Source organism: Pristiophorus japonicus, chromosome 22 (genome assembly GCF_044704955.1).
Source record: "Pristiophorus japonicus isolate sPriJap1 chromosome 22, sPriJap1.hap1, whole genome shotgun sequence".
In the NCBI taxonomy this organism is placed as follows: Eukaryota; Metazoa; Chordata; class Chondrichthyes; family Pristiophoridae; genus Pristiophorus; species Pristiophorus japonicus.
The window spans coordinates 26,378,104-26,404,216 of record NC_091998.1 but is presented as its reverse complement, the minus strand read 5'-3'; the positions used below and the strand labels follow the sequence as shown (position 1 = coordinate 26,404,216).

The 26,113-nt window shown below is 47.9% G+C and overlaps 1 protein-coding gene across 1 annotated transcript in view; it reads left to right on the top strand.

Annotated features, from left to right (window-relative positions):
* Positions 1-3,786: 3,786 nt before the first annotated feature.
* LOC139234915 (transmembrane protein 150A) overlaps positions 3,787-26,113 on the top strand; it is a 58,779-nt gene continuing 36,452 nt past the window's right edge. The window contains exon 1 of the mRNA XM_070865793.1: positions 3,787-4,100. Within this exon, the coding sequence (XP_070721894.1) occupies positions 4,036-4,100 (65 nt within the window). The 5' untranslated portion in view covers positions 3,787-4,035. The remainder of the gene's footprint in view (positions 4,101-26,113) is intronic.

The following is a 26,113-nucleotide window of genomic DNA, read 5'->3' as shown; positions in this document are numbered from 1 at the left end:
AAGGTACCCGCGCTTATATACCAGTGACTGTGCACGCGCGCGTACAGCCCGATGACCTCCGACAGTGGCGCCCCCTGGTGTCTGGTGACCCCCAAGCATAAATACATAACACTTAGCAAATTACATTTGTAGGAAAAAAGCTTTTAACACGTGCCTACTCGGGTCTGTGCGCCTCAGAAAACGATCGCGATTTGAAGAGCCTTCCCGAACCAGCGCAATCCGCAGAAACTCGCAATGTCGACCTGGGGGTGTGAGCAGTTTTGTGGGCGGGGCCTGATCTGGGCGAATTGAGTCTTGGGCAAGATCGTGGAAAGCACGAACGTAAGTGGTTTTGGGTGTAACTCACTTTCATAATTGCCCAATCTTTTGCACTGGTCCAGCTGATCCTGCCTGGGTTGCACTGATATTACTAACGAAAACAAACAGGAAACTCGACTCCAAGTAGTTTAAAATGTTTTGCTGGATTAGGTTGTTCGTCTGATTGTGTGGCCAATGCTGAAACCTGCTATACAGTACAATCGACACTGGCCAGGCCATCATAGGGAGACACAGAGAACTCATTCATAGTGAGGGATGGAAAGTTAGAGTGTGGATTGACTCAGACCCCTTGCACGCACCACCCAGTACCTGGGTACAGGGGGAAGCTGGCTGCATAGGAAGTTTGACTGCCCAACTCTCTGGCTGGCTACAGGGCTTGTTATGAGGAGGGAGCAGATGAGCTAAAACAAACTGGAAAATATAAAACAAAAACTTCAAAAATAAGCTTACTCCATCCAACACCTACCAAAGGCAGTTAAATGGAGTTAAGATACAGATCAGCCATGATCTCATTGAATGGCGAAACACTTGTTCTGATCCAGAATTCGCTGCCTGAAAGGGTGGAGGAAGCAGATTCAGTAATAACTTTCAAAAGGGAATTGGATATAAGGGGAAAGGGGGAAAATTGCAGGGCTATTGGGATAGAGCATGGGGAGTGGGACTAATTGGATTGCTCATTCAAAGAGCTGGCACAGGCACAATGGGCCGAGTGGCCTCCTTTCTGTGTTGGATCACTCTATGATTCGACGAAGAGGCTTGAGGGACTGAATGGCCTACACCTGTGCCCTTGACGATGCTGCTGTGTGACTATATCAGGTCCAGTAACCAAAAATTAGATGGTTTTCACACTCTGTGAAATCTTTTCCTTATTTCCAAGGAGCCCAACTGTTTTAAGAACATAAGAAATAGGAGCAGGAGTCGGCCATTTGGCCCCTCGAGCCTGCTCTGCCATTCAATAAGATCATGGCTGATCTGATCATGGACTCAGCTCCACTTCCCCACCCGCTCCCCATAACGCTTTACTCCCTTATAGCTCAAAAATCTGTCTATCTCCGCCTTAAATATATTCAATGACCCAGCCTCCACAGCTCTCCGGGGCAGAGAATTCCACAGATTTACAACCCTCTGAGAGAAGAAATTCCTCCTCATTTCAGTTTTAAATGGGTGGTCCCTTATTCTAAGACTGTGTCCCCTAGTTTTAGTTTCCCCTATGAATGGAAATATCCTCTCTGCATCCACCTTGTCGAGCCCCCTCATTATCTTGTAAGTTTCAATAAGATCACCTTTCAAGTTTTGAAATTCGATTCTCCATTACTCCAGCGTTTTTGCCACAAATGCAATGCTCAGGGTACCCAATCGCAATCAATGGTTTTATTTCGCAGAATCATAGAACCTTACAGCACACAAAGAGGCCATTCGGCCCATCGTGCCTTTGCCGGCTCTTTGGAAGAGCTGTCCAATTAGTCCCTCTCCCCTGCTCTGTCCTCATAGCTCTGCAAATGATTCCTTTACAAGTTTATATCCAATTCTCTTCTGAATGTTACTACTGAGTTTGCATCCACCGCCCTTTCAGATCACAATAACTCACATCAATAAGGACCTTGTGATTGATTAAAAGAATACAGTCGTCCTTCTGAAGGAGACACAACTACAGAACAACTGAGGCTGGGTCTTTCGGATGAGATGTTAAACCAAGGCCCTGTCTGCCCTCTCAGATGGACGTAGACCATCCCACGGCACGCTGTTGAAGAAGATCAGGGGAGTTATCCCCGGTGTCCTGGCCAATCGTTATCCTTCAACCAACGTCACTATAAACTAGATTATATCTGGTCATTATCATCATCATCATCATAGGCAGTCCCTCGGAATCGAGGAAGACTTGCTTCCACTCTAAAAATGAGTCTTTAAGTGGCTGAACAATCCAATACGAGAACCACAGTCCCTGTCACAGGTGGGACAGACAGACGTTGAGGGAAGGGGTGGGTGGGACTGGTTTGCCGCACGCTCCTTCCGCTGCCTGCGTTTGTTTTCTGCATGCTCTCGGCGATGAGACTCGAGGTGCTCAGCGCCCTCCCGGATGCACTTCATCCACTTAGGGTGGTCTTTGACCAGGGATTCCCAGGTGTCGGTTTGAGGGTGTCCTTGTAATGTTTCCTCTGTCCATCTTTGGCTCATTTGCCGTGAAGGAGTTCCGAGTAGAGCACTTGCTTTGGGAGCCTCGTGTCTGGCATGCGAACAATGTGGCCTGCCCAGCAGAGTTGATCAAGCATGGTCAGTGCTTCAATGCTGGGGATGGATGTTGGCCTGGTCGAGGACGCTAACGTTAGTGCGTCTGTCCTCCCAGGGATTTGTAGGATCTTGCGGAGACATCATTGGTAGTATTTCTCCAGCAAGTTGAGGTGTCTACTGTACATGGTCCATGTCTCTGAGCCATACAGGAGGGCGGGTAATACTACAGCCTTGTAGACCATGAGCTTGGTGGTGGATTTGAGGGCCTGGTCTTCGTGGGAGTTTGCTGTGCGCAATTTGCCTGCAGCATTTCCTACGTTGCAACAACTTCGAAAGTACTTCATTGGCTGTAAAGTGCTTTGGGACATCCTGAGGCGCTATATAAATGCAAGTCTTGCTTTACAATCGACCTCAGTGTTCCTGATCAGGGAGGGAACATCAGCCTGCTCCTGATCGCTACCCGGTGACCGATGTTCCCACTAAGGTGCACGGGCGGGCGATACTCTGAAAGGTCCCTCGCAGGCCATTCACCGGCTTTTACATGCTGGTCCCGCGCAGGCTCAGAAATTTAAAGGGACCGCGCATTAAAAGGCACAGGCCAGCCAGAACAAAGCGCAGCTTACAGGGAATACTGCCAGCGACCCCTGTGCAAGTCCATCGAGGACTACAGTCGAATAGCCTGTTTTGTACTCGGTCTCTGGGCCTCACGCATGAATAATCGAGGGCGTTCGAGTTGAACTGACCCTCGTGATGGAGCGCACAGCTTTGGGAAAGGGGGAAGGGGAGGAAGGGGAGAGAAAATGAGCAGGGAAAAATGTTCCAAAGATGATTACAAAGTGATATAAAATAATCTGTGTTATGTATGTAAACATTGTAACTGTGTAAGACTGGGCACCAGAGGGCGCAACTGTTGGAGGCCCAAGGGTCACCTGCACACCTCGTGCAAGGGCATACAAAAGGTTGTCTGCCATGCTGCTTAGGCACTCTGGAGTTGTATTAAAGAGAATAAGGTCACACCAGTTTTAGCTCACAGTACTCAGTCTTGTAGAGTTCTTCCATACTTAACAGTCTGTAATGTGTGTGTGGGGGGGACTTTTGTATCATCAATGGCATTTCATCCTGACAACACTGTCCCTTTAAGAAATATGTATTTGTGATTGAACCAAAACAAATGTTTCTGGCAGTGTGAGCCTCCGGGTCACCCGCACTGTAATCGCACTTGGAGAGAGAGAGAGAGAGGAGCTTGGAGCGACAGCTGGCAGCAGAGGCAACTTCCTCCTGTCACCGGGCTGGCTGCGCTTTGGGTGTGTGCTGGCTCTTAAAACGTGTGATTCATCGGCCGGGGCTGGACAGGGATCCCAGATCCGGCAGGCTGCCAGTGCACAAGGCTACAGCTTGTGACTCCAGCATCTTTTCCCTGATGGTGTGACCGAGTGTAGCCCCGGCCGCAGTTGGACCTGCTTTGCTCCCTTGTACCTGGAATCCACCATGAGCTGTTGGCTGTTCCTGCCTCTGCTGGCCGCTGTTGTGTCCATCTCGGGAACGTGGACAGTGTAAGGACCAATTTCATCTCCTCTTGACCCAGCTCTCTCCCACTGGAGCTCAGTCACTCGCTCGCTGCTCCTCCTCTCTCTGCCACAACTTTTGTTTTAAAACTTTCTCCATTGCTCCCGGGGGCTGCTTTGACGATCTCCAGAGTTTCCCAGCCTCTCTCTCTCTCTCTGAACCTCCACTGATTCCTGCTTTCCCCTTCCCACAAGCTCATCTTCAGGACTCAATCCAAAGATCTGGGGTCTCCACACTTAATTACTTTCATTGTTTCCTCTCTGTTCAGTGACTTTAGAGGCATTATTAGTAACGATTCAGATTAATTGCTAATTAAGTTATGCTGTTGAATTTGATGTTGAGAATTCTTTCTTCAGTTGGTTAACGATTTGTGGTCTGGGGAGTGAAAGGACTTCCTGACTAATTTTCTGTCGCTATTTAAATGAGTTGCTGACGTTTAGACTCTGAAATTCCTCCTTGGATTTGCCTTACATTGTCAGTTCTTCGTTAGTAGAGTGGTAAGTATCCCCACCTCTCACGCGGGAGGCCTGGGTTCAATTCCCCGACAGGGAGGCAGCTTTAATTAAAGGTTACAGACGGGTAAGTGGAGCTGAGTCCACAGCCAGATCAGCCATGATCTTATTGAATGGCAGAGCAGGCTCGAGGGGCTAGATGGCCTACTCCTGTTTCGAATTCTTATGTTAATCTTGTCCTAAAGCGGCTGCAGTGCTTTAAAACTAAAAAGGATTTTCTGTTCAATCCCAAACACGCAATCTAAGTCATGACAAAGTCTCCCATTGTATTACTGGCACGCAGTGTGGTAAGTGCTCTAACCCCCCTCCCCCATCAACGTGATAAAAATGGAAGTATTTGATCTGATTTATTGGGTTCTTTCTTACTGCCTCAAGCACACACAGGGTTAAAATTGGTTACGGCTAGCTCTTTCTGTCGGCTGTGTTTATCTCGGTGTAAGCCAGAGGCAAGGTGTTGGTTCAGGAAGGCCTTGGTATGAGCCTGTTGGCTGTTGCCAATGTCTTTGGATGGGGAACCCATCGTTCAGAGTGTCTAGAGCGGGTCCCAGGAAGGAATCAAGCCTTTCCATTCAATTCTAAGTATTTTATTTTTTGGCAGCTGTTTTGTGGGGGCAAAATGGGGCTTTGAAAGGTGGGGGAGGCTTTAAAAGAAATCCTTTTTGTTCTGCGACAGCGTCAGAGAAATCTGCAGTTGTACGTTGGGTCGTGTTGCGACCAAGCCGCAGGCAGATAGCTAGGTTCGACATGAGTGAGCATATCTCACGCTGAGAATTGGTGGTGGGGGGAGTATTTTTGTTGTTTTGATTTCAAAATGAAGTTTGTATTTACAGTAAATCCGCTGTTTGTGCTCAATGCAGTTTGCTTACCTCGGTGTTGTTCAATAAACATAAGAAATAGGAACAGGAGTAGGCCATCCAGCCCCTCGAGCCTGCTCCACCATTTAATACGATCATGGCTGATCCGATCATGGACTCAGCTCCACTTCCCTGCCCACTCCCCATAACCCCTTATCCCCTTATCGTTTAAGAAACTGTCTATCTCTGTCTTAAATTTATTCAATGTCCCAGCTTCCACAGCTCTCTGAGGCAGCGAATCCCACAAATTTACAACCCTCAGAGAAAAAAATTCCTCCTCATCTCAGTTTTAAATGGGCGGCCCCTTAGTCTAAGATTATGCCCACTAGTTCTAGTCTCCCCCATCCCAATAATTGCGGCCTTGCCAGTGTTGCCTCGATCCTGAGAACAATTCAGAAATATAGATGGGGCAAATGCCTCTCCTGAGTCACATGTACCAGCAAAGTTGCAGGTTTGATGTTCAGCCTTTGCTGAATTCATTTGGGGTCTACAATCGGCCAGGTCCAGAAGTGGAAATGGCATCCAGGGTTCCTGCTCCTGATCATGATCCAACAACTGCTGGAGTATTGTGTGCAGTTTTGGTCTCCTTACCGAAGAAAGGATACACTTGCAATAGAGGGAGTGCAGCACAGGTTCACCAGATTGATTCCTCGGATGGTAGGATTGTCGTATCGACTAGGCCTGTATTCACTGGAGTTTAGAAGAATAAGAGGGTATCTCATTGAAACGTATTAAATTCTGGGTTGGATAGTCTGGATGCGGGGAGGATGTTTCCCCTGGCTGGGAAGTCTAGAACAAGGGGTCACAGTCTCAGGATACGGGGTAGGAAATTTAGGACCGAGATGAGGAGAAATGTTTTCACTCAGAGGGTGGTGAATCTGTGGAATTCTTTACCACAGAAGGCTGTGGAGGCCAAGTCACTGAATATATTTATGAGGGAAATCCATAGATTTCTAGAAACAAAAGACATCAAGGGGTATGGGGAAAAAGCAGGAATATGGTGTTGAGATAGAGGATCAGCCATGATCATATTTGTCATGTATTCAACTGTCATTGTAACCCATGTATAAGCTGACCTAAGTTGTACACCTTGAGAACACTGACCACAGGGGGCGAACTTGTGTGAGATACTCCTAACCTGGACCTTCCGGTGTAAAAGGGGAAGCTCCACCCACTGTCTGCCTCTTGAGGTCTTGGTAATAAAGGTAACTGGTCACAGAGTGATCTTCTCTCAAGTATGGGCCTCGTGTGCATTTATACTGTATAGTAAGGAATATTATTGGCGACGAGAAACTGGGATTTAAAACACGCGAGCATGGCCACTAGTAGCACAGAAGAGAGGTACTGTATTGGTGATGATTGGGACGACTTTATTGAGAGACTACAGCAAAGTTTTGTCACTAAGGAAAGGTTGGGACAGATTTCGGCTGACAAATGCAGGTCTCATCTCCTGACGGTTTGTGGATCCAGAACGTACTCCCTGATGAAGGACCTTCTAGCGCCAGAGAAGCTGGCGGACAAGACGTTCGAAGAACTCAGTAAGTTGATCGGGGAACATCTTAAACCGGCGAGCCGCATGTACATGGTGAAACACCGGTTTTACACGCACTGGCGAGGAGAAGGGCAAAGCGTTCCAGACTTCGTGGCAGATCTCCGGGGACTGGTGAGCCTATGTAAGTTCCCAGATGCATGCAGAGCGGAGATGCTGAGACTTTTTTATTGAGGGCATCGGACATGCTGGGGTTTTCAGGAAACTGATTGAGACCAAAGACTTGACCTTGGAAGCAGCAGCTCTGATAGCCCAGACAATTATCTCAGGAGAGAAAGAGACCAGAATGATTTATGGCAAAAATCTTGGCTCAAATGCGGCAAACGACCAGGGAGTCAACATTGTTAACGCGGCACACAGTTCTCTAGGCAGACAAAGGCAATCAGACATGCCCCAGCATGCAGTCGAACCAAAAGGGGAATTCAACAGAGACAATGGCTAGCTGAACGGCGATTCATGCCATCGCAATGGACAATGCGGCCAGTAATGGGGCCATCAACACCTGTTAATGGTGCGTTTAAGGACAGTTACAGAGACAGTCAGAGACGATCGACTGGTAATGGATCATTTGTTTCCAACAACGGAGCCTCTAGCTCATGCTGCAGGTTTGGAGGCAAACACCCAGCCAGAGCTTGCAGGTATCAGCAATATACCTGCAGAAACTGCAACGTCAGCGGTCACTTGGCGCATATGTGCAGGAAGCCTGCAGCCAGGTTGATATACAAGGAGGACGGGCTCAATGTAAGCCCTACGAGGCCAAATGAATACTGGGGGAAATCGCTGGAAGTTCAGCAAGTTCATGTGGAGCACATATACAGTTCATTTACCAGGACGCCACTGATAATGATGAAAGTGCTCCTCAATGGCATCCCAGTATTAATGGAGCTAGATACAGGGGCCAGCCAGTCCCTGATGAGTATCAAACAGTTCGACAAGTTGTGGGTGTCCAAGGCCAGGAGGCCAAAATTATTGCCGATTGACGCACAGCTACGGACATATACAAAAGAGATCATTCTGGTGCTAGGCAGCGCCACGGTAGTTGTGACCCACAAAGATTCGGAGAACAGGTTGCCACTCTGGATTGTCCCAGGGGACGGTCCCGCACTACTGGGGAGGAGTTGGCTTGCTGTCATGAATTGGAAATGGGGCGATGTCAATGCAATTTCTTCTGTGGAGCGAGTATCATGCTCACAGGTCCTGGACAAATTTGACTCATTATTTCAACCCGGCATTGGCACTTTCATGGGGACCAAGATCGTGATTCACATAAACCCGGACACCAGGCCAGTACACCACAAGGCCAGAATGGTGCCGTACGTGATGCGGGAAAAGATAGAATGCGAATTGGACCGCCTGCTGAGGGAAGGCATCATCTCACCAGTCGAATTCAGTGACTGGGCGAGCCCGATCGTGTCAGTGCTCAGGTCGGATGGGTCGGTCAGGATATGTGGCGATTACAAGGCCACCATCAATCGGGTGTCACTCCAAGACCAGCACCCGCCACCGAGAGCGGAGGACCTCTTTGCGCGCTATCCGGTGGCAAATTTTTATCAAAATTGGACCTGACCTCAACTTACATGACCCAGGAGCTGGCGAGTGAGTCAAAGAAGCTGACCACCATCACGACACACAAGGGGTTGTTTGAGTATAACAGATGTCGTTCGGGATTCGCTCGGCCGCCGCGATCTTTCAGCGAAATATGGAAAGCCTCCTCAAGTCGATTCCAAGGACGGTGGTTTTTCAAGACGACATCCTCATCACGGGTCACAATACTGAAGAACAGCTCCACAATCTGGAGGAGGTGCTACGCAGATTGGACCGGGTAGGGCTGCGACTGAAAAAGGCGAAGTGCGTCTTCGTAGCTCCAGAGGTAGAATTCCTGGGGAGGAGGCAAGCAGCAGATGGGATCAGACCTACTGCGTCCAAAACAGAAGCGATCCAGAGAGCACCCAGACCCCGTAACACGACGGAGCTGCGTTCGTTCCTGGGGCTCCTGAACTATTTTGGCAACTTTCTTCCCAAATTGAGCACGCTGTTAGAGCCACTACACATGCTCCTACGCAAAGGTCGCAATTAGGTCTGGGGGGGACAGCCAGGAAAGGGCTTTTGATAGAGCACGCAATTTGTTATGCTCCAACAAACTGTTAACGTTATATGACCCGTGTAAGAAAATAGTTTTAACGTGTGATGCGTCGTCCTATAGGGTCGGGTGTGTGTTGCAGCATGTGAATGTCAATGGTCAGTTACAGCCAGTAGCTTATGCCTCCAGAAGTCTGTCCCAGGCAGAAAGGGGCTACGGAATGGTAGAAAAGGAAGCGCTTGTATGTGTATATGCAGTAAAAAAAATGCACCAGTACCTGTTTGGCAGGAAATTTGAACTAGAAACAGATCACAAACCCCTAACTTCCCTTTTGGCCGACAACAAGGCCATAAATGCAAATGCATCGGCCCGCATACAGAGGTGGGCACTTACGTTAGCCGCCTATGACTACACAATTCGGCACAGACCAGGCACTGAAAACTGCGCCGATGCACTCAGCAGGCTACCACTAGCCATCATTGAGGGGGCAGCTGAGCATGATGCTGAGATGGTCATGGCTATTAAAGCTTTCGAAAGTGAAGGCTCACCTGTGACAGCCCATCAGATTAAAGTCTGGACAAATAAAGACCTGCTACTGTCTTTAGTTAAGAAATGTATCCTGAATGGGGACTGGGCAGCCCCATATGGGGCATGCCCTGAGGAGTTTAAACCATTTCATAGGCGCAAGGATGAACTCTCGATTCAGGCCGATTGCCTACTGTGGGGAAACCGAGTAGTCATGCCCCAGAAGGGCAGAGAGGTATTTATCAGAGAACTTCACAATGAGCACCCGGACATTGTCATGACGAAGGCAATTGCCAGGCCACACGTTTGGTGGCCAGGGATAGATGCAGACCTGGAAATTTGTGTTCGCAGGTGTAATACATGTGCTCAGCTGGGCAACGCACCCAGGGAAGCCCTCCTTAGCCCCTGGTCTTGGCCCGCCAAGCCATGGTCACACATCCATGTGGACTACGCAGGTCCTTTCATGGGAAAATGTTTTTGGTTGTAGTAGACGCCTACTCCAAATGGATTGAGTGTGCCATTTTAAATTCAAGCACATCCTCTGCCACAGTAGAAAGTCTACGGGCAATGTTTACCGCCCATGGTCTACCGGACTTATTAGTCAGTGACAATGGCCCGTGCTTCACAAACACTGAATTCCAGGACTTCATGGCAGGCAATGGAATCAACCATGTCAGAACGGCACCGTTCAAGCCGGCGTCAAATGGCCAGGCGGAACGAGCAGTGCAGATAATCAAACGGGGGATGCTCAGAATCCAAGGGGGTTCCCTACAAAGCCGCTTATCACGTCTCCTGTTGGCCAATAGATCCCGACCACACTCGCTCACAGGGGTTCCACCCGTAGAGCTGCTAATGAAAAGGACGCTCAAAACCAGGTTATCCCGTATACACCCTACTATGAAAGAAATTGTTGAGAGCAGGCGTCAGTCACAATGTGACTACCATGACAGGAATGCGAGGGCGCGATGTATTGATGTCAATGATCCTGTTTTTGTCCTTAATTACGCTGCACGGTTCAAATGGCTTGCAGGCAATGTGATTGCCAAAGAGGGGAATAGGGTTTTGGTAGTTAAACTTACCAATGGACAAATCTGCCGCAAACACGTGGATCAAACTAAAAGGAGGTTCAGCAACCCCATAAAAGAAGCAGAGGAAGAACACGATGTAGAGTTTATTCCACCACAGGTAACCAAACACCGGAACCAAGTGGAGGAGAGCCCAGTCACTGTGGGCAGTCCGGACAGCAGACACTCAGGCCAGCGCCCAACAACCGGAGCCCCAACTAGGCGCTCTACAAGGGAGCGTAAACCACCAGAGAGACTTAACCTGTGATCCCAATAACACTTTGCGGGGGGAGGTGATGCCATGTATTCTACTGTCATTGTAACCCATGTATAAGCCTTGAGAACACTGACCACAGGAGGCGAACTTGTGGGAGACACTCCTAACCTGGACCTTCCGGTATAAAAGGAGAAGCTCCACCCACCGTCTGCCTCTTGAGGTCTTGGTAATAAAGGTAACTGGTCACAGAGTGATCTTCTCTCAAGTATGGGCCTTGTGTGCATTTATACTGTATAGTAAGGACATATTAATATTGAATGGCGGTGCAGACTCGAAGGGCCGAATGGCCTACTACTGCACCTATTTTCTATGTTTCTATGTTTCTATGTTTCTATGGATGTGCGCGTGTGTCAGAGGCTGAGCTGTGATACACCCAGAGACAAACATTCTGTGTTCCGGCTCACACATGGCCATCTGGGTGGGGTACCAAAGAATGCAAGGGACCGGCACCTTCGTGAGAGAAAGAAGGGTGAAGTGAACAAGCTATTTAACTGGGACAATGGGCAAAGAACGAGAGAATTCAAGTAGAAAATTCACAAGGGCGTGCAAGTCCTTAAATCACAGGCTCTTCCTGGTGGCAATCACAGGCACAAATTCCTTTTTTCTGCCACACTATGGCACCAAAACCCTAACCCACCAGGCTATTCTCCACGGGAGGTCACCTCGTTTTGACCGGGCTGTGGTATGTCAATTATCTTCATCACACTACAGCAGGAGACCAACTAGTGCGTTGCACTATGAAGCTATGGTTATGGTGCAATAGCAGAACACAAACAGCAGTTGTGCCTCTGCATGAGTTTGCATATAGATTGAGTTGATCAAATGTGCTCTACAATTAAAGCAACATGGGACTCCGGAATCAACCGAGTGAACCTTCTCTGAACTGCCTCCAAAGCAAGTATATCCTTTTGTAAATATGGAAACTAAAACTGCACGTAGTATTCCAGGTGTGGCCTCACCAATACCCTGTATGACTGTATAACATATTCAATGGGGTACAGCATGAGCTACAGTCCAGAGAGACTGTACCTACCTCCATCTATTGAAGATGAGAGGATCGTCTGGTGACATGCGACACATTCCAGTAAGCTGGACTGCAGTGTTCGACCTCTGGGCCCGCTACATTTACCTAAACATTGGGTGCACTCCAGCTCATAGGGGACACAAGGTCCACTTACTTGAGAGGCCAGTGACACTGAACCAAAGGAAATATTTACCGGAAAAACCCCAGAATGTAGCACTTCACCAAACAAGGAGGGATGGTTTGCCAGATATGTTTTTGACAAGTGTCCCTTTAAAAATGCTTTGCAAATGTGTAAATGAGTTGCCCAAGGGATATCCTGTCATCAGGAGAGGCTCCTGTAGAAGGTGAGACTGCGGGGTAACTGTAACCTAACTCGCCGTGCGGGAAGCCCAAGGGATCGGTGGAACAACGGTTTTACACCCCGCCCAATACTGATTTCAATGGAAAGTTGAATTGGAAGATGTGTAAAACTAGCTTTGCACCGTTCTGTCAGTTTCCTGTGGGCAGCTTAGGTTTAAATGGCCCCCTGTGAGGTTATTCCAGAAGGGCACACCTCTGTGTTAAGAACGCCAACTCAAGATTTCCTACCAGCCCCCAGAACTACAGTAACTTGCGTCCTGGCCAATACTTATCCCTCAATCACATCATTAAAGAGATGATCCGGTCATTATCACATTGCTATTTGTGGGAGCTTGCTGTGCGCAAATTGGCTGCCGTGTTTCCTACATTGCAACAGTGACTACACTTCAAAAGACTTCATTGACTGTAAAGCGCTTTGGAATGTCCGGTGGTTGTGAAAGGTGCTATATAAATGCATTTCTTTCTTTCTTTCCTTCTCTCCTTTCATTCTGAAAAGGAGTTGCTGCCGCGCGGTAAGGGGTCAGCGAAAAAGAGCGCAATTTCGGCCCCTTAGTTTTTGCTTTGAAGCAACGATGTTTGAAAGTTTTATTGCCAGAGAAAAAAGTAAATTGGAATAAATGAACTCGGTTCAGTGGATCTCTTGCGCCCTTGTGAGAAAAGTCCCATCAAAGCAATCCCTTCCTTCGGCAGTGTACTGAACCAAAGATTTATTCACTTACTTGCATGAGCTGGAGATTCTGTCCTCTGGCAGATTTAGATGCAGTCTGTCTCGTCTCTTCACTCCAGCTCCTCAATGGCTCAGGCTGTGGAAACCTGTGATTAGTTCAGCCACAGGGAAGAGGAGGGGCCTGTGTTCGATCCAGGCCTGTGCTGAGTTAACTGATCATCACTATGGCAACAGTAGGGGTGTCATCAGTTGGCCTCAGTGCCCCTCGATGAGGGAGTAAAAAAATCAGCCAAATTTCCCACTCCTGATCCCTATTACATAAGAACATAAGAAATAGGAACAGGAGTAAGCCGTCATTAGGATGAGATGTTAAACCGAGGCCGCGTCTACTCTCTCAGGTGAACATACAAGATCGTTTGGCACTATTTTGAAGAGCAGGGGAGTTATCCCGGTGTCCTGGCCAATATTTATCTCTCAACCAATATCACTTAAAAACAGATTATCTGTTCATTGTCATTTGTGGGAGCTTGCTGTGCGCAAATTGGCCACATTAAAAAGAAAGACTTGGATTTATATAGCACCTTTCATAACCTCCAGACATCTCAAAGCATTTTACATTTGGAGCATAGTCACTGTTGTAATGTAGGAAATGCAGCAGCCAATTTTCAGACAAGCAAGCTCCCACAAGCAGCAATGACCAGATAATCTGTTTTTGTTATGTTGATTGAGGGATAAATATTGGCCAGGACACCAGGGATAACTCTGCTGCTTTAACTTTGAAATTGTCATGGGATTTTTTTTTACATCCACTTGCAAGAGTAGATTAGACCTCAGTTTAATATCTCATCTGAAAGACGGCACCTCCAACAGTTCAGCATTCCCTCAGCACTGCATTGGAATGTCCACTGAGATTTTTATCCCTTGTGTGGGACTTGAACCTACAACCTTCTGACCTAGAAGCAAGAGTGCTACCCACTGAGCCACAGTTGACACTTGGTGATGACATTTCAAAAATAAAGTACTTCATTGGCTGCAAAATTCTTTGGGGGCTCCTGATGATATGAAAGGTGCTGTGTAAATGGAGGACTTATAAGAGATGAGGGCAGAGTTTGGCTTGTCTGTGATGTGCCCGAGAGTCGAATAGCTCACTGACACTGACGGTCCAGACTCACACGTGAAGAGAGGCCTCTCGGGTGAGGCACTGGAGGCATCTGGTGTCCACAAAACTGTGCCCCAACATGAGTCAGTGCCTTCTGAAGAGATGGGGATAAAAGTGTTATAAGAACGTAAGAAATAGGAGCAGGAGTAGGCCATACGTCCCCTCGAGCCTGCTCGGCTATTCAGTAAGATCATGGTTGATCTGATCATGGGCTCAGCTCCACTTCCCTGCCCGCTCCCCATAACCCCTTATTCCCTTATCAGTTAAGAAACTGTCTATCTCTGTCTTAAATCCATTCAATGTCCCAGCTGCCACAGCTCTCTAAGGCAACGAATTTCACAGATTTACAACCCTCTGAGAGAAGAAATTCCTCCTCATCTCAGTTTTAAATGGGCGGCCCCTTATTCTGAGACTATGTCCCCTAGTACTGAGGGAGTGCTGTCTGGTTAGAGGAGCTGTCTTTTGGATGAGACGTTAAACAGAGGACCCGGCAGCCCTCTCAGTGTACGTAAATGATCCCACAGTACTATTTCAAATTATGTCCTAGTTCTAGTCTCCCTCATCAGTGGAAACATCCTCTCTGCATCCACTTTGTCAAACCCGCTCATAATCTTATACGTTTCGATAAGATCACCTCTCATTCTTCTGACTTCCGAGTAGAGGCCCAACCTACTCAACCTTTCCTCATAAGTCAACCCCCTCATCGCCGGAATCAACCGAGTGAACCTTCTCTGAACTGCCTCCAGTGTTGGTGGAGGAAAGTCACAATCATCATCATAGGCAGTCCCTCGGAATCGAGGAAGACTTGCTTCCACTCTCGAAATGAGTCCTTGGTTGGCTGAACAGTCCAATACGAGAACCACAGTCCCTGTCACAGGCGGGACAGATAGTCATTGACGGAAAGGGTGGGTGGGACAGGTTTGCCGCACGCTCTTTCCGCTGCCTGTGCTTGATTTCTGCATGCTCTCAGCGATGAGACTCGAGGTGCTCAGCGCCCTCCCGGATGCACTTCCTCCACTTAGGGCGGTCTTTGGCCAGAGACTCCCAGGTGTCAGTGGGGATGTTGCACTTTATCAGGGAGGCTTTGAGGGTGTCCTTGTAACGTTTCCGCTGCCCACCTTTGGTTCGCTTGCCGTGAAGGAGTTCCGAGTAGAGCGCGAGAGTAGAGTGCAGTGATGGTGGAGTCAGGCTGTACCATAAAAGCATAAAGAAATACATGGAAATAAAATGAAAGAGGCTGTGTGTGTGTGTGTGTGTGTGCTGCGGTTCAGCAGGAGGGAGGTGAAGGTGAAGAGTTCAGCCTGGGAGCTACCTCAGGTCTCCGAGTCACTGTCCAAAAGGGGGCAGCGATGGAGGCCTGCGAACTGGACGGGAACTGATCATCATGGCAACCGTGTCATGAGGACAAGAGAACATTTACTTATCTCAGGAAATGAATTGATAGTGCTGTACAAATTGCAGTGTTTCAAACCGCACAGTCAGGCAGATTATCAAACAGAACAATAATTCTAACACAGCCACAGACTTTGTGAGAATCTTTTAATGCAGTGGTGTCACGGTTTTAAGGTAATTGGCAAAGGAACCGGAGATGCAATGAGAATTTTTTTTCCGCAGCGAGTTGTTGTGATGAGGAAAAACAAACGGGAAATGATAAAAACACAAAGCTTCAAATATAAGGTGGCACCTTCCAACACCTACCAAAGCTATCCGGTCTCACCTGGCGACTGGAAAAGCTGGAGGAAGCCAACGAAAATCTGCAGAAGGCCGAAGAGGGACTCCAGGAACTGTGGGATAAAATCGGCCCTGGGCAGTGCGGCAATTCCGGCCTTGTGGCTGAGGTGGGAAACCTGCGGAAGCGGGTGCTGGAGCTGGAGGGCAAGGACGAGGAGATCACCAAGGAGGAGGGTCAGGGGAAAGAACTGAAGAAGAAGTTGAAACAGTAAGAGCAAAAAAAAATAGGGTTACGTGGAGCGGGCGGGGAAGTGGACCTGAGTCCATGATCGCATTAAATGGCGGAGCAGGCTCAAGGGGTCGTATGGCCTACTCCTGCTCCTATTTCTTATGTTCTTATAAATAGAGTTAAGGTACATATCAGCCATGATCGAATTGAATGGCGGAACAGAAGATCTGATCATCATCATCATAGGCAGTCCCTCAGAATCGAGGAAGACTTGCTTCCACTCTTAAAATGAGTCCTTCGGTGGCTGAACAGTCCAATACAAGAACCAGAGTCTCTGTCACAGGTGGGACAGATAGTCGTTGAAACATAGAAAATAGGTGCAGGAGTAGGCCATTCAGCCCTTCGAGCCTGCACCACCATTCAACGAGTTCATGACTGAACATGCAACTTCAGTACCCCATTCCTGCTTTCTCACCATAGCCCTTGATCCCCCTAGTAGTAAGGACTACATCTAACTCCTTTTTGAATATATTTAGTGAATTGGCCTCAACAACTTTCTGTGGTAGAGAATTCCACAGGGTCACCACTCTCTGGGTGAAATAGCCCCATCGTAACAAAGTTGCCACACACTGCTTCATGCTTGTGCTGAAGAAATGCAAATGCTACACAGTGCGAATTCTGGCAGCAGTGGGATTCAAACCCACGCCTCCAAAGAGACTGGAACCTGGATCCAGCGCCTTAAACCACTTGGCCATGCTACTACTGGAAGCAGTTTTTGGGAAGGGGTGGGTGGGACTGGTTTGCTGCACTGCCTGAAAGGGCGGTGGAAGCAGATTCAATAGTAGCTTTCAAAAGGAAGTTGCGTATATACTGGAAGGGGAAAAAAGTTGGGGAAAGGGCAGAGGGGGTTGGGACTAATTGGATCGTTCTGTGCCGTATCATTCTATGTGTAAGGGTGTCACTGCCATTGCTGACATGGTTGGTTCAATATATAATAAAATTGTGACAGCCATTTCTCCCTCGTTGCGAAGGGATTCCGGCACTGTGGAATGTCAGTGAACCTGCCCAGACCCTGAAGGGGACGGGACTGGCTGGGAAACAGGTCCCGTGAGATTTTGTCATGCACTATATCTCTACACAGGAGGCGGCCTGACAGAACCAGAACCTCTGCAATGCCATCCCAGCTAATCATGCAGCTGACGCATAACTAAAGTATTTATTTTACTAAAATAGAATTATATAAAACCAGTTTGCTTAAAGTAACTTTTGGTCACCCCACCCACAATTTATTCTTCATTGAGTTGACATCTGTTTTTCCACCGACGGTGCAGCACTCCCTCAGTACTTCACTGGCATGTCAGCTTAGATTATCTGCACAAGTCTCTGGAGTGGGACTTGAACCCACAACTTTCAGACTCAGAGGCAAGTGTGCTGCCCACTGAGCCGCTGCTGAGCAGGCCCAATTAAGATTGAGTTTTATTGAAAAACATTTTGCAGCTGCCCACAATGGCATGATTCAATTCAAGAGCTCACTGCACAGGGAAATCGTAGGCCCAAGTCCTACAACCCATCAATCAGAGGTGTTGTGGGTTGAGTTCATCCTGAAAGTGGTTTATCGGTAAACTGTGGGCAGAAAGTCAGTGCGTAACACTGGTGTAAATATTGACAGTGGATGTGAGGCTTGGTTCAGTAAATATATTGTGTGTTGGACAATGTGGTAACATTGAAGTGGATTTTCTGCTGTGGGAAATTAGCCCATCAAAAAATTCGGCGCCAAAAAATGTGTCAGCCATAGCTCAATGGGCAGCACCCTGGCCTCTGAGTCAGAAGGTTGTGGGTTCAAGTCCCACTCCAGGAACTTGAGCACATAAATCTAGGCTGACACTCCCAGTGCAGTGCTGAGGGAGTGCTGCACTGTTGGAGGTGCCGTCTTTTGGATGAGACGTTAAACCGAGGCCCCGTCTCTCAGGTAGATATACAAGATCCTGTGGCACTATTTCAAAAAAGAGCAGCGAAGTTCTCCCTGGTGTCCTGGCCAATATTTATCCCTAATCAACGTCATGAAAACAGATTATCCGGTCATTATCACATTGCTGATTGTAGGAGCTTGCTGTGCGCAAATTGGCTGCTGTTTTTCCTACATTAGAACATGACTACATTTCAAATGTATTTCTTTGACTGTAAAGTGTTTTGGGACATCCCAAGGTTGTGAAAGGCGCCATATAAATGCGCGTCTTTCTTTCTTTGCAGTTCATGGACTCTGTCCCTTTAAGAACCAACCACTTTCTTGTTTTTGTCACGTATCTCACAGAAACTAAATAGAAATGATTTTATCGTCAATCTTTTCTGCATTCTTCTCTGTTTTCCTTCATTCCTAACTTTCTTGCTGCCCCGTGCCTCGGTCTTTGAAGGCCTGTTTAATCAGTTTGAAGTGACTTTCCGTGAAAGGCTTGGGTCAGAAGGGTAATTGTTCATGTTACAAAAACAGCCTTTTATCAACAGGATAAGGACAAGCTCATAACAAGTTGGCCAATTTGTGCCACTGACACTTTATAACAGATTATTTTTTGTACTTATTCTTCATTCTACTGAGGCCTGGAACGGCCCGAGCTGGGATGGCCTGGTTTAGTTGTGCCATTATATCTGTTAACAGAGCTAAGGCCTGAGCTAGGGCCGTCAACCCTCCAGGATTGGCCTGGAGTCTCCAGGAATTAAGAAAGAAAGACTTGCATTTATATAGCGCCTTTCACGACTACTGTACGTCCCAAAGTGCATTACAGCCAATGAAGTACTTTGAAGTGTAGTCACTGATGTAATGTGGGAAACGCAGTAGCCAAAATACATGCAGCAACCTCCCACACACAGCATCATCATCATAGGCAGTCCCTCGGAATCGAGGAAGACTTGCTTCCACTCTTAAAATGAGTCCTTGATTGGCTGAACAGACCAATATGAGAACCACAGTCCCTGTCACAGGTGGGACAGATAGTCGTTGAGAGAAAGGGAGGGTGGGACTGGCGATGAGACTCGAGGTGCTCAGCGCCCTCCCGAATGCACTTCCTCCACTTAGGGCGGTCTTTGGCCAGGGACTCCCAGGTGTCAGTGGGGATTTGTCAGGGAGGCTTTGAGGGTGTCCTTGTAACGTTTCCTCTGCCCACCTTTGGCTGGCTTGCGGTGAAGGAGTTCAGAGTAGAGCGCTTGCTTTGGGAGTCTCGTGTCTGGCATACGAACAATGTGGCCTGCCCAGCGGAGCTGATCAAGTGTGGTCAGTGCTTCAAGGCTGGGGATGTTGGCCTGGTTTAGGACGCTAATGTTGGTGCATCTGTCCTCCCAGGGGATTTATAGGATCTTGTGGAGACATCATTAGTGGTATTTCTCCAGTGACTTGAGGTGTCTACTGTACATAGTCCATGTCTCTGAGCCATACAGGGTATTACTACAGCCCTGTAGACCATGAGCTTGATGGCAATTTTGAGGGCCTGGTCTTCAAGCACTCTTTACCTCAGGTGGCCGAAGGCTGCAATGGCACACTGGAGGCGGTGTTGAATCTCGTCGTCAATATCTGCTCTTGTTGATAAGAGGCTCCCGAGGTATGGGAAGTGGTCCACGTTGTCCAGGGCCGTGCCATGGATCTTGATGACTGGGAGGCAGTGTTGTGCAGCGAGGACAGGCTGGTGGATGACCTTTGTCTTACGGATGTTTAGCGTAATGCTCTTTTGTACGCCTCAGTAAATATGTCCTGGAGTTCAGCCTCTGTACGTGCGCAGACGCAGACAGCAATGTGATAATGACCAGATAATCTGTTTTTGTTATGTTGATTGAGGGATCAATATTGGCCAGAACACCGGGGATAACTCCCCTTCTGCTCTTCTTCGAAATAGTGCCGTGGGATCTTTTACGTTCATCTGGGAGAGCAGACGGGGCCTCGGTTTAACATCTCATCCAAAAGACGACACCTCTGACAGTGCAGCACTCCCTCAGCACTGCACTGGAGTATCAGCTTAGGTTTTTGTGCTCAAGCTTCTGGATTGGGACTTGAACCCACAACCTTCTAAGGTAGAATCAGAGAGTCGGAGGCCACGGCTGAGCCACAGCTGACACCGATAGTTGGAGAAGAATCTCCAAGCACACGGGAGAAATATTAAAGGGGCAATAACAAAAATTGTGTTTTTTAAAATTTATTGAACATTTTTGTTTACTCGTTAAAAAAATATTGGACATAGAGGAAAGGCTGTTCGACTGATAGTCAAGAACCATCCAATCGGGTAATGGAGAGACTGTTCACTTTCCAATTGGCCTGTTGGTCGCCCAACATGTCCATAGACATGTTGGGCGACCAATGTCGGGAGAGTGGGGGCGGGGCTGTTGAGGCAGCAGGTCATGTGATGGATCCTCCAGGAATGTGTCCAATCAAGAGTTGACAAATCTTGGCTGAGCATTGTCCTAATTACCCTGCCTGGTGCATCCACGTCTGTGTCCACAGGGAGCTCTGCACTGCATGGCCTACTGTATGACTGAGCGACGCAGTCTCTCCATTTATTTTAGGGTCTTATAATGTGGAACTATTGGTTACTAAGGGTTTCAGTTCATTTTCAACAGCAAACATCGGAAGTTAAGATTTCCCCCCCAGTCTGTCTTTCACACCCAATGTTAAGATGTGACGACGCTCATGAGGACAGGCCAGTGCTAGTCTGTCCATGACTGTGTTTGTACCAGTGGGATATCTGGGCAGAGGGAGAGAGCACAGTGCAGGAGAGTAAGCTGGCGATGGGAATGTAACATTTGTCAGGGCAGGGACGCTCATTTCACCCTCATGGGTGGACTCGTGAAACTGCCGCCTAAAATAAATCCAGCTATTCTGCTCGCGAGCCAGACATAGAATGCAGATTTATCCGATTAACGTGACCTAAAGTAACAGTCAGTAATATATATTTATGAGAGAAAAAGAGAAGAAAAGAAGTAGGAGAGAGAGAGGGAACGAGAGAGACAATGGAAAAGAAAAAGGGCTGACAATGAAGAAACAAGAGTGATCAGCAGTGATAGATAAGTAAACAGAAATAGAGGGAGGGAGAAGGAGAGAGAGAGAGAGACAAAGTTGGGAGGATTGAGAGAACAACAATGACAACAACAACTTGTATTTATATAGTTCCTTTAACGTAGTGAAACGTCCCAAGGTGTTTTACAGGAGTATTATGAGACAAAAAATTTGACACCGAGCCACATACGGAGAAATTAGCGCAGGTAACCATCATCATCATCATAGGTAGTCCCTCGAAACGAGGATGACTTGCTTCCTTGCCAAAAAAGGATGAGTTCACAGGTGTTTCAATGAAGGACCCGAACTACATCCTGAAGTGTGGAAGATGCCTGTGCGTGGATTTTTTAAACGTGTGGTGACCGTTGCACACCAGCCACCACACGGGCTTGACAGAGCTAGGTCTTGGTCCAGTGGCAAGGGTTACCCAGGACGACTGGAGACCAGCTCTGCTGCATGGACCAAGCACACACATATCGCAGTGTGGGCTGGCCCGTGCTGCCCTTGGGCCCTTGGCCCCGCACTCATGCCTCTCCTGGGCCCCGATCACGTCCCTCCACAGTCTCTCGCCACTCCTGCTGTACCTGCCCACGCTCCAATCACCGACCTGGACCTTGATGATGTCACTCTTCGCTGCCGTCGCCCTCCTGCACCAGCTCGCGCTGCTCCCTGGAGTGGTGTCCATGCTGTACCATGAACCGAATCAGCACCATCAGGGGAGGGAGAGGGAGGGGAACAAAAGCTTACGGCGCAGGTGACCAAAAGCTTGGTAAAAGCGTTAGGTTTTAAGGAGCCTCTTAAAGGAGGAAAGAGAGGTAGAGGTGGAGAGGTTTAGGCAGGGAGCTCCAGAGCTTGCTGGAACTCCCAGTTTCTGAGCTGATCCCTTGCCAGATCAGTGCTGTGCTTCATTAAACATTTGCCTGTGTACTGATGGCTGTCAAAAGCCAAAGGCAGCCACAACAAGTACAGTAACATTGCACAAAAGCAAAACACTGCGGATGCTGGAAATTTGAAATAAAACCCGAAACTGCTGGAAATACTCAACAGGTCAGGCAGCAGCTGTGGAGAGAGATGACGAAAGGTCATCGACCTGAAACACTAACTCTGGTTCTCTCTCATCAGATGCTGCCTGAGCGGCTGAGCATTTCCAGTATTTCTGGTTTTTATTACGGTAACACAGGGCTGCGTCATCGTCCCAACGATCTTCCTCGTCGCCATGCTCCACCTCACAGCCGACAAGCTCCCCGCTGGAGTGGAACTAAACTAAGAATCAGTGGGAACCTGTTCAACCTTCGCCGTCTCCAGGCCAGCTCCAAGACCACCCCAACCTCTGTCGTCGAGCTACAGTACGCGGACGACGCCTGCATCTGCGCACATACAGAGGCTGAACTCCAGGACATAGTCGAAGTGTTTACTAAGGCGTATGAAAGCATGGGCCTTACGCTAAACATCCGTAAGACAAAGGTCCTCCACCAGCCAGTCCTCGCTGCACAGCACTGCCCCCCAGTCATCAAGATCCACGATGCGGCCCTGGACAATGTGGACCATTTCCCAAACCTCGGGATCCTCTTATCAACAAGAGCAGACATTGATGAGGAGATTCAACACCACCTCCAGTGCGCCAGTGCAGCCTTCGGCCGCCTGAGGAAAAGAGTGTTCGAAGAACAGGCCCTCAAATCTGCCACCAAGCTGTAGCAATACCCGCCCTCCTGTATGGCTCAGAAACATGGACCATGTTTCTGTAGACACCTCAAGTCGCTGGAGAAATACCACCAACGAGGTCTCCGCAAGATCCTACAAATCCCCTGGGAGGACAGACGCACCAACATTAGCGTCCTCGACCAGGCCACATCCCCAGCATTGAAGACTCCCAAAGCAAGCGCTCTACTCGGAACTCCTTCACGGCAAACCAGCCAAAGGTGGGCAGAGGAAACGTTACAAGGAAATCCTCAAAGCCTCCCTGATAAAGTGCAACACCCCACTGACACCTGGGAGACCCTGGCCAAAGACTGCCCTAAGTGGAGGAAGTGCATCCGGGAGGGCGCTGAGCGCCTCGAGTCTCATCGCCGAGAGTATGCAGAAATCAAGCACAGGCAGCAGAAAGAACGTGCGGCAAACCAGTCCCATCCACCCTTACCCTCGACGACTATCTGACCCACCTGTGACAGGGACTGTGGTTCTCGTATTGGACTGTTCAGCCACCTAAGGACTCATTCTAAGAGTGGAAGCAAGTCTTCCTCGATTCCGAGGGACTGCCTATGATGATGATGATGATAACTCTGGTTCTCTCTCATCAGATGCTGGCTGAGCGGCTGAGCAGTGCCAGCATTTCTGGTTTTTATTCCAGTAACATTGCATGTGTGGCGGGGGTGGCTTATTTAACAACAGCAACTTCCACCGGTACAGCGCCTTCAACATGCCAAGGCACTGGACAGCGAATATATGCTGCCACATCAAGGATTGATTAGTCAGTCAATTTAAAGTGAGTTATAAATACACATCCAGGAGAAAACGGCGTTAGAATAAAATCCTGCTCTGAAGGGGAGACAGAGGAGCATTAGCAACGAAAGAGAGTTTTAAGTGAATACAGAAGCTTTGTGCGTTGGTTCACTCACTGCATGTTTTAATAAGGGAGTTCATGGTCATTGCATCAGTAGCTAGAACAAGATATATTTACAGCACATTAATAACCGAATGGCCCCAGCTAGTTAAACCTTACAGAGAGCAGCAGTTTGAAAGATAGCCGCAGGCAGGCATGAGAATGAGACACTTTATATCACAAGATAATAATGCATGAGGAAGGTCATTCAGCCCCTCTCAATTCATCCAGCCACATCCAGCCACAAATTCTCCTGCTGCAGCATCCTGATTGGCTCCTAAATGATTCCAGGGGTATCCCCACAGCCAGCAACAACAACAACTTGCCTGTTTAGCGTAGTAAAATGTCCCAGGGTGCTTCACCAGAGAGTAATCAGGCGAAGGATGGACACTGAGCCACATAACTGTTGTCAGTCTGAATTAAATATGTTTTAAAAAACAACATAGAGATTTAACAGATGAACTTTTCTGTTATAGTTTTGTAGCAAAAAAAGAAGACAGCGCCTTTCACAAACACAAACTTTTTGAAGTGTGGTCCCTTGTTGAAACACGGCAGCTAATCTTTGCACAGCAAGCTCCCACACACAGCAATGTGATAATGACCAGATCATCTGTTTTGAGGTGTTGGTTGAGGGATTGCTATTGGTCAGGACAGTACCATGGGATCATTCACATCCACCCAAGCTGTGCCTCAGCTTAATAAGCCCATCCAAAAGATGACACCTCCAACAGTGCAGCACTCCCTCAGTACTAGCACTGAAATGTCAGCCTCGATTTGTGCTCAATTCCCTGGGACTTGAACCCACACCATTCTGACGTAGAGGCAAGTGTGCTACCCACTGAGTCACGACTGACACTAGTCTAAGTGTTCTGTGTTCCTGCATGATGCTTTCTCTACCATTTGCTGGAATGCCTGAGAGAGGATTATAGACCAGTAACATAAGTTTTTACATTATTGTCTCAGCTGATGCTTTAGCATCCTTATCTTGAGCAATAATATTGTGTACTATTTGTTAAACAAGATACTATATTATGCACAATCTGTAAGGAGATTTTGACGACGTCACACTGCAATTAACAAAAACGTCCATTGAAAAATACCCCTCAAAGTGAGGTTACACATGGAAAAACAACTTGCATTTATATAGCGCCTTTAACGTAGTAAAGTCATCCCAACACGCTTCACAGGAGCGATAGAATTTGACACCAAGCCACATAAGCAGATATTAGGAAAGATGATCAAAATCTTAGTAAAGAGGTAGGTTTTAAGGAACGTCTTAAAGGAGAAGAGGTAGAGAGGTTTAAGGAGGAATTCCAGAGTTTAGGGCCCAGGAAGCTGAAGGCACGGCCACCAATGGTGGAGCGATTTAAATCAGGGATGCCCTAAAGGGCAGAATTGGAGAAACCCAAAGTTAGAAAACACTTCTACACACTAAGGTTGGTAGAAGTTTGGAACTCTCTTCTGCAAATAGAAATTGATGCTAGATCAGTTGTTAATTCTAAATCTGAGATTGATAGCTTTCTGTTAACCAAAGGTATTAAGGAATATGGGCCAAAGGCTGGTATATGAAGTTAGGTTGCAGATCAGCCATGATCTCATTGAATGGCGGAGCTAGCTTGAGGGGCTGAAATCCTACTCCTGTCTCGGTGTTATTATGTTCTCGGGAGGTTTGAAGAACTGGAGAAGATTACAGAGATAGGGAGGGGCGAGGCCATGGAGGGATTTGAACACGAGCATGAGAATTTTAAAATGGAGTCATTGCTGGACCGGGAGCCAATGTAGGTCAGTGAGCTGAATGGTGAATGGGATTTAGTGTGAGCTAGGATATGGGCAGCAAAGTTTAGGAATGAGCTGAATTTTATGGAGGGTGGAAGATCAGAAGCCGGCCAGGAGTGCGTTGGAAAAGTCAAGTCAGGAGGTAACAAAAGCATGGACGAGTGTATCAGCAGCAGATGTGCTGAGCAAGGGCCGAGTCGGGCGATGTTACAGAGGTGGAAGTTCTGGTCTTGGTGATGGCGAGGATATGGAGTCGGAACTTGCAGCGATATAGCACCTTTCACAATCTCATGACCAACCAAAGCATTTCACAGCCAATGAAGTACTTTTTGCAGTGTAGTCACTGTTGTAATGTAGGAAAAGCAACAGCAAATTTGTGCACAGCAAGCTCCCACAAACAGCAATGTGGTGAATGACCAGATAATCTACTTTAGTGATGCTGGGCCAGATATGAATATTGGCCAGGTCACCATGATAACTCCCCTGCTCTTCCTCAAATAGTATCCGTCGGATCTTTTACGTCCATCTGAGAGGGCAGACGGAATCGGTTTAAAGCCTCATCCGCAGGACGGCACTTCCGACAGTGCAGCACTCCCTCAGCACTGCACTGAGTGTCAGG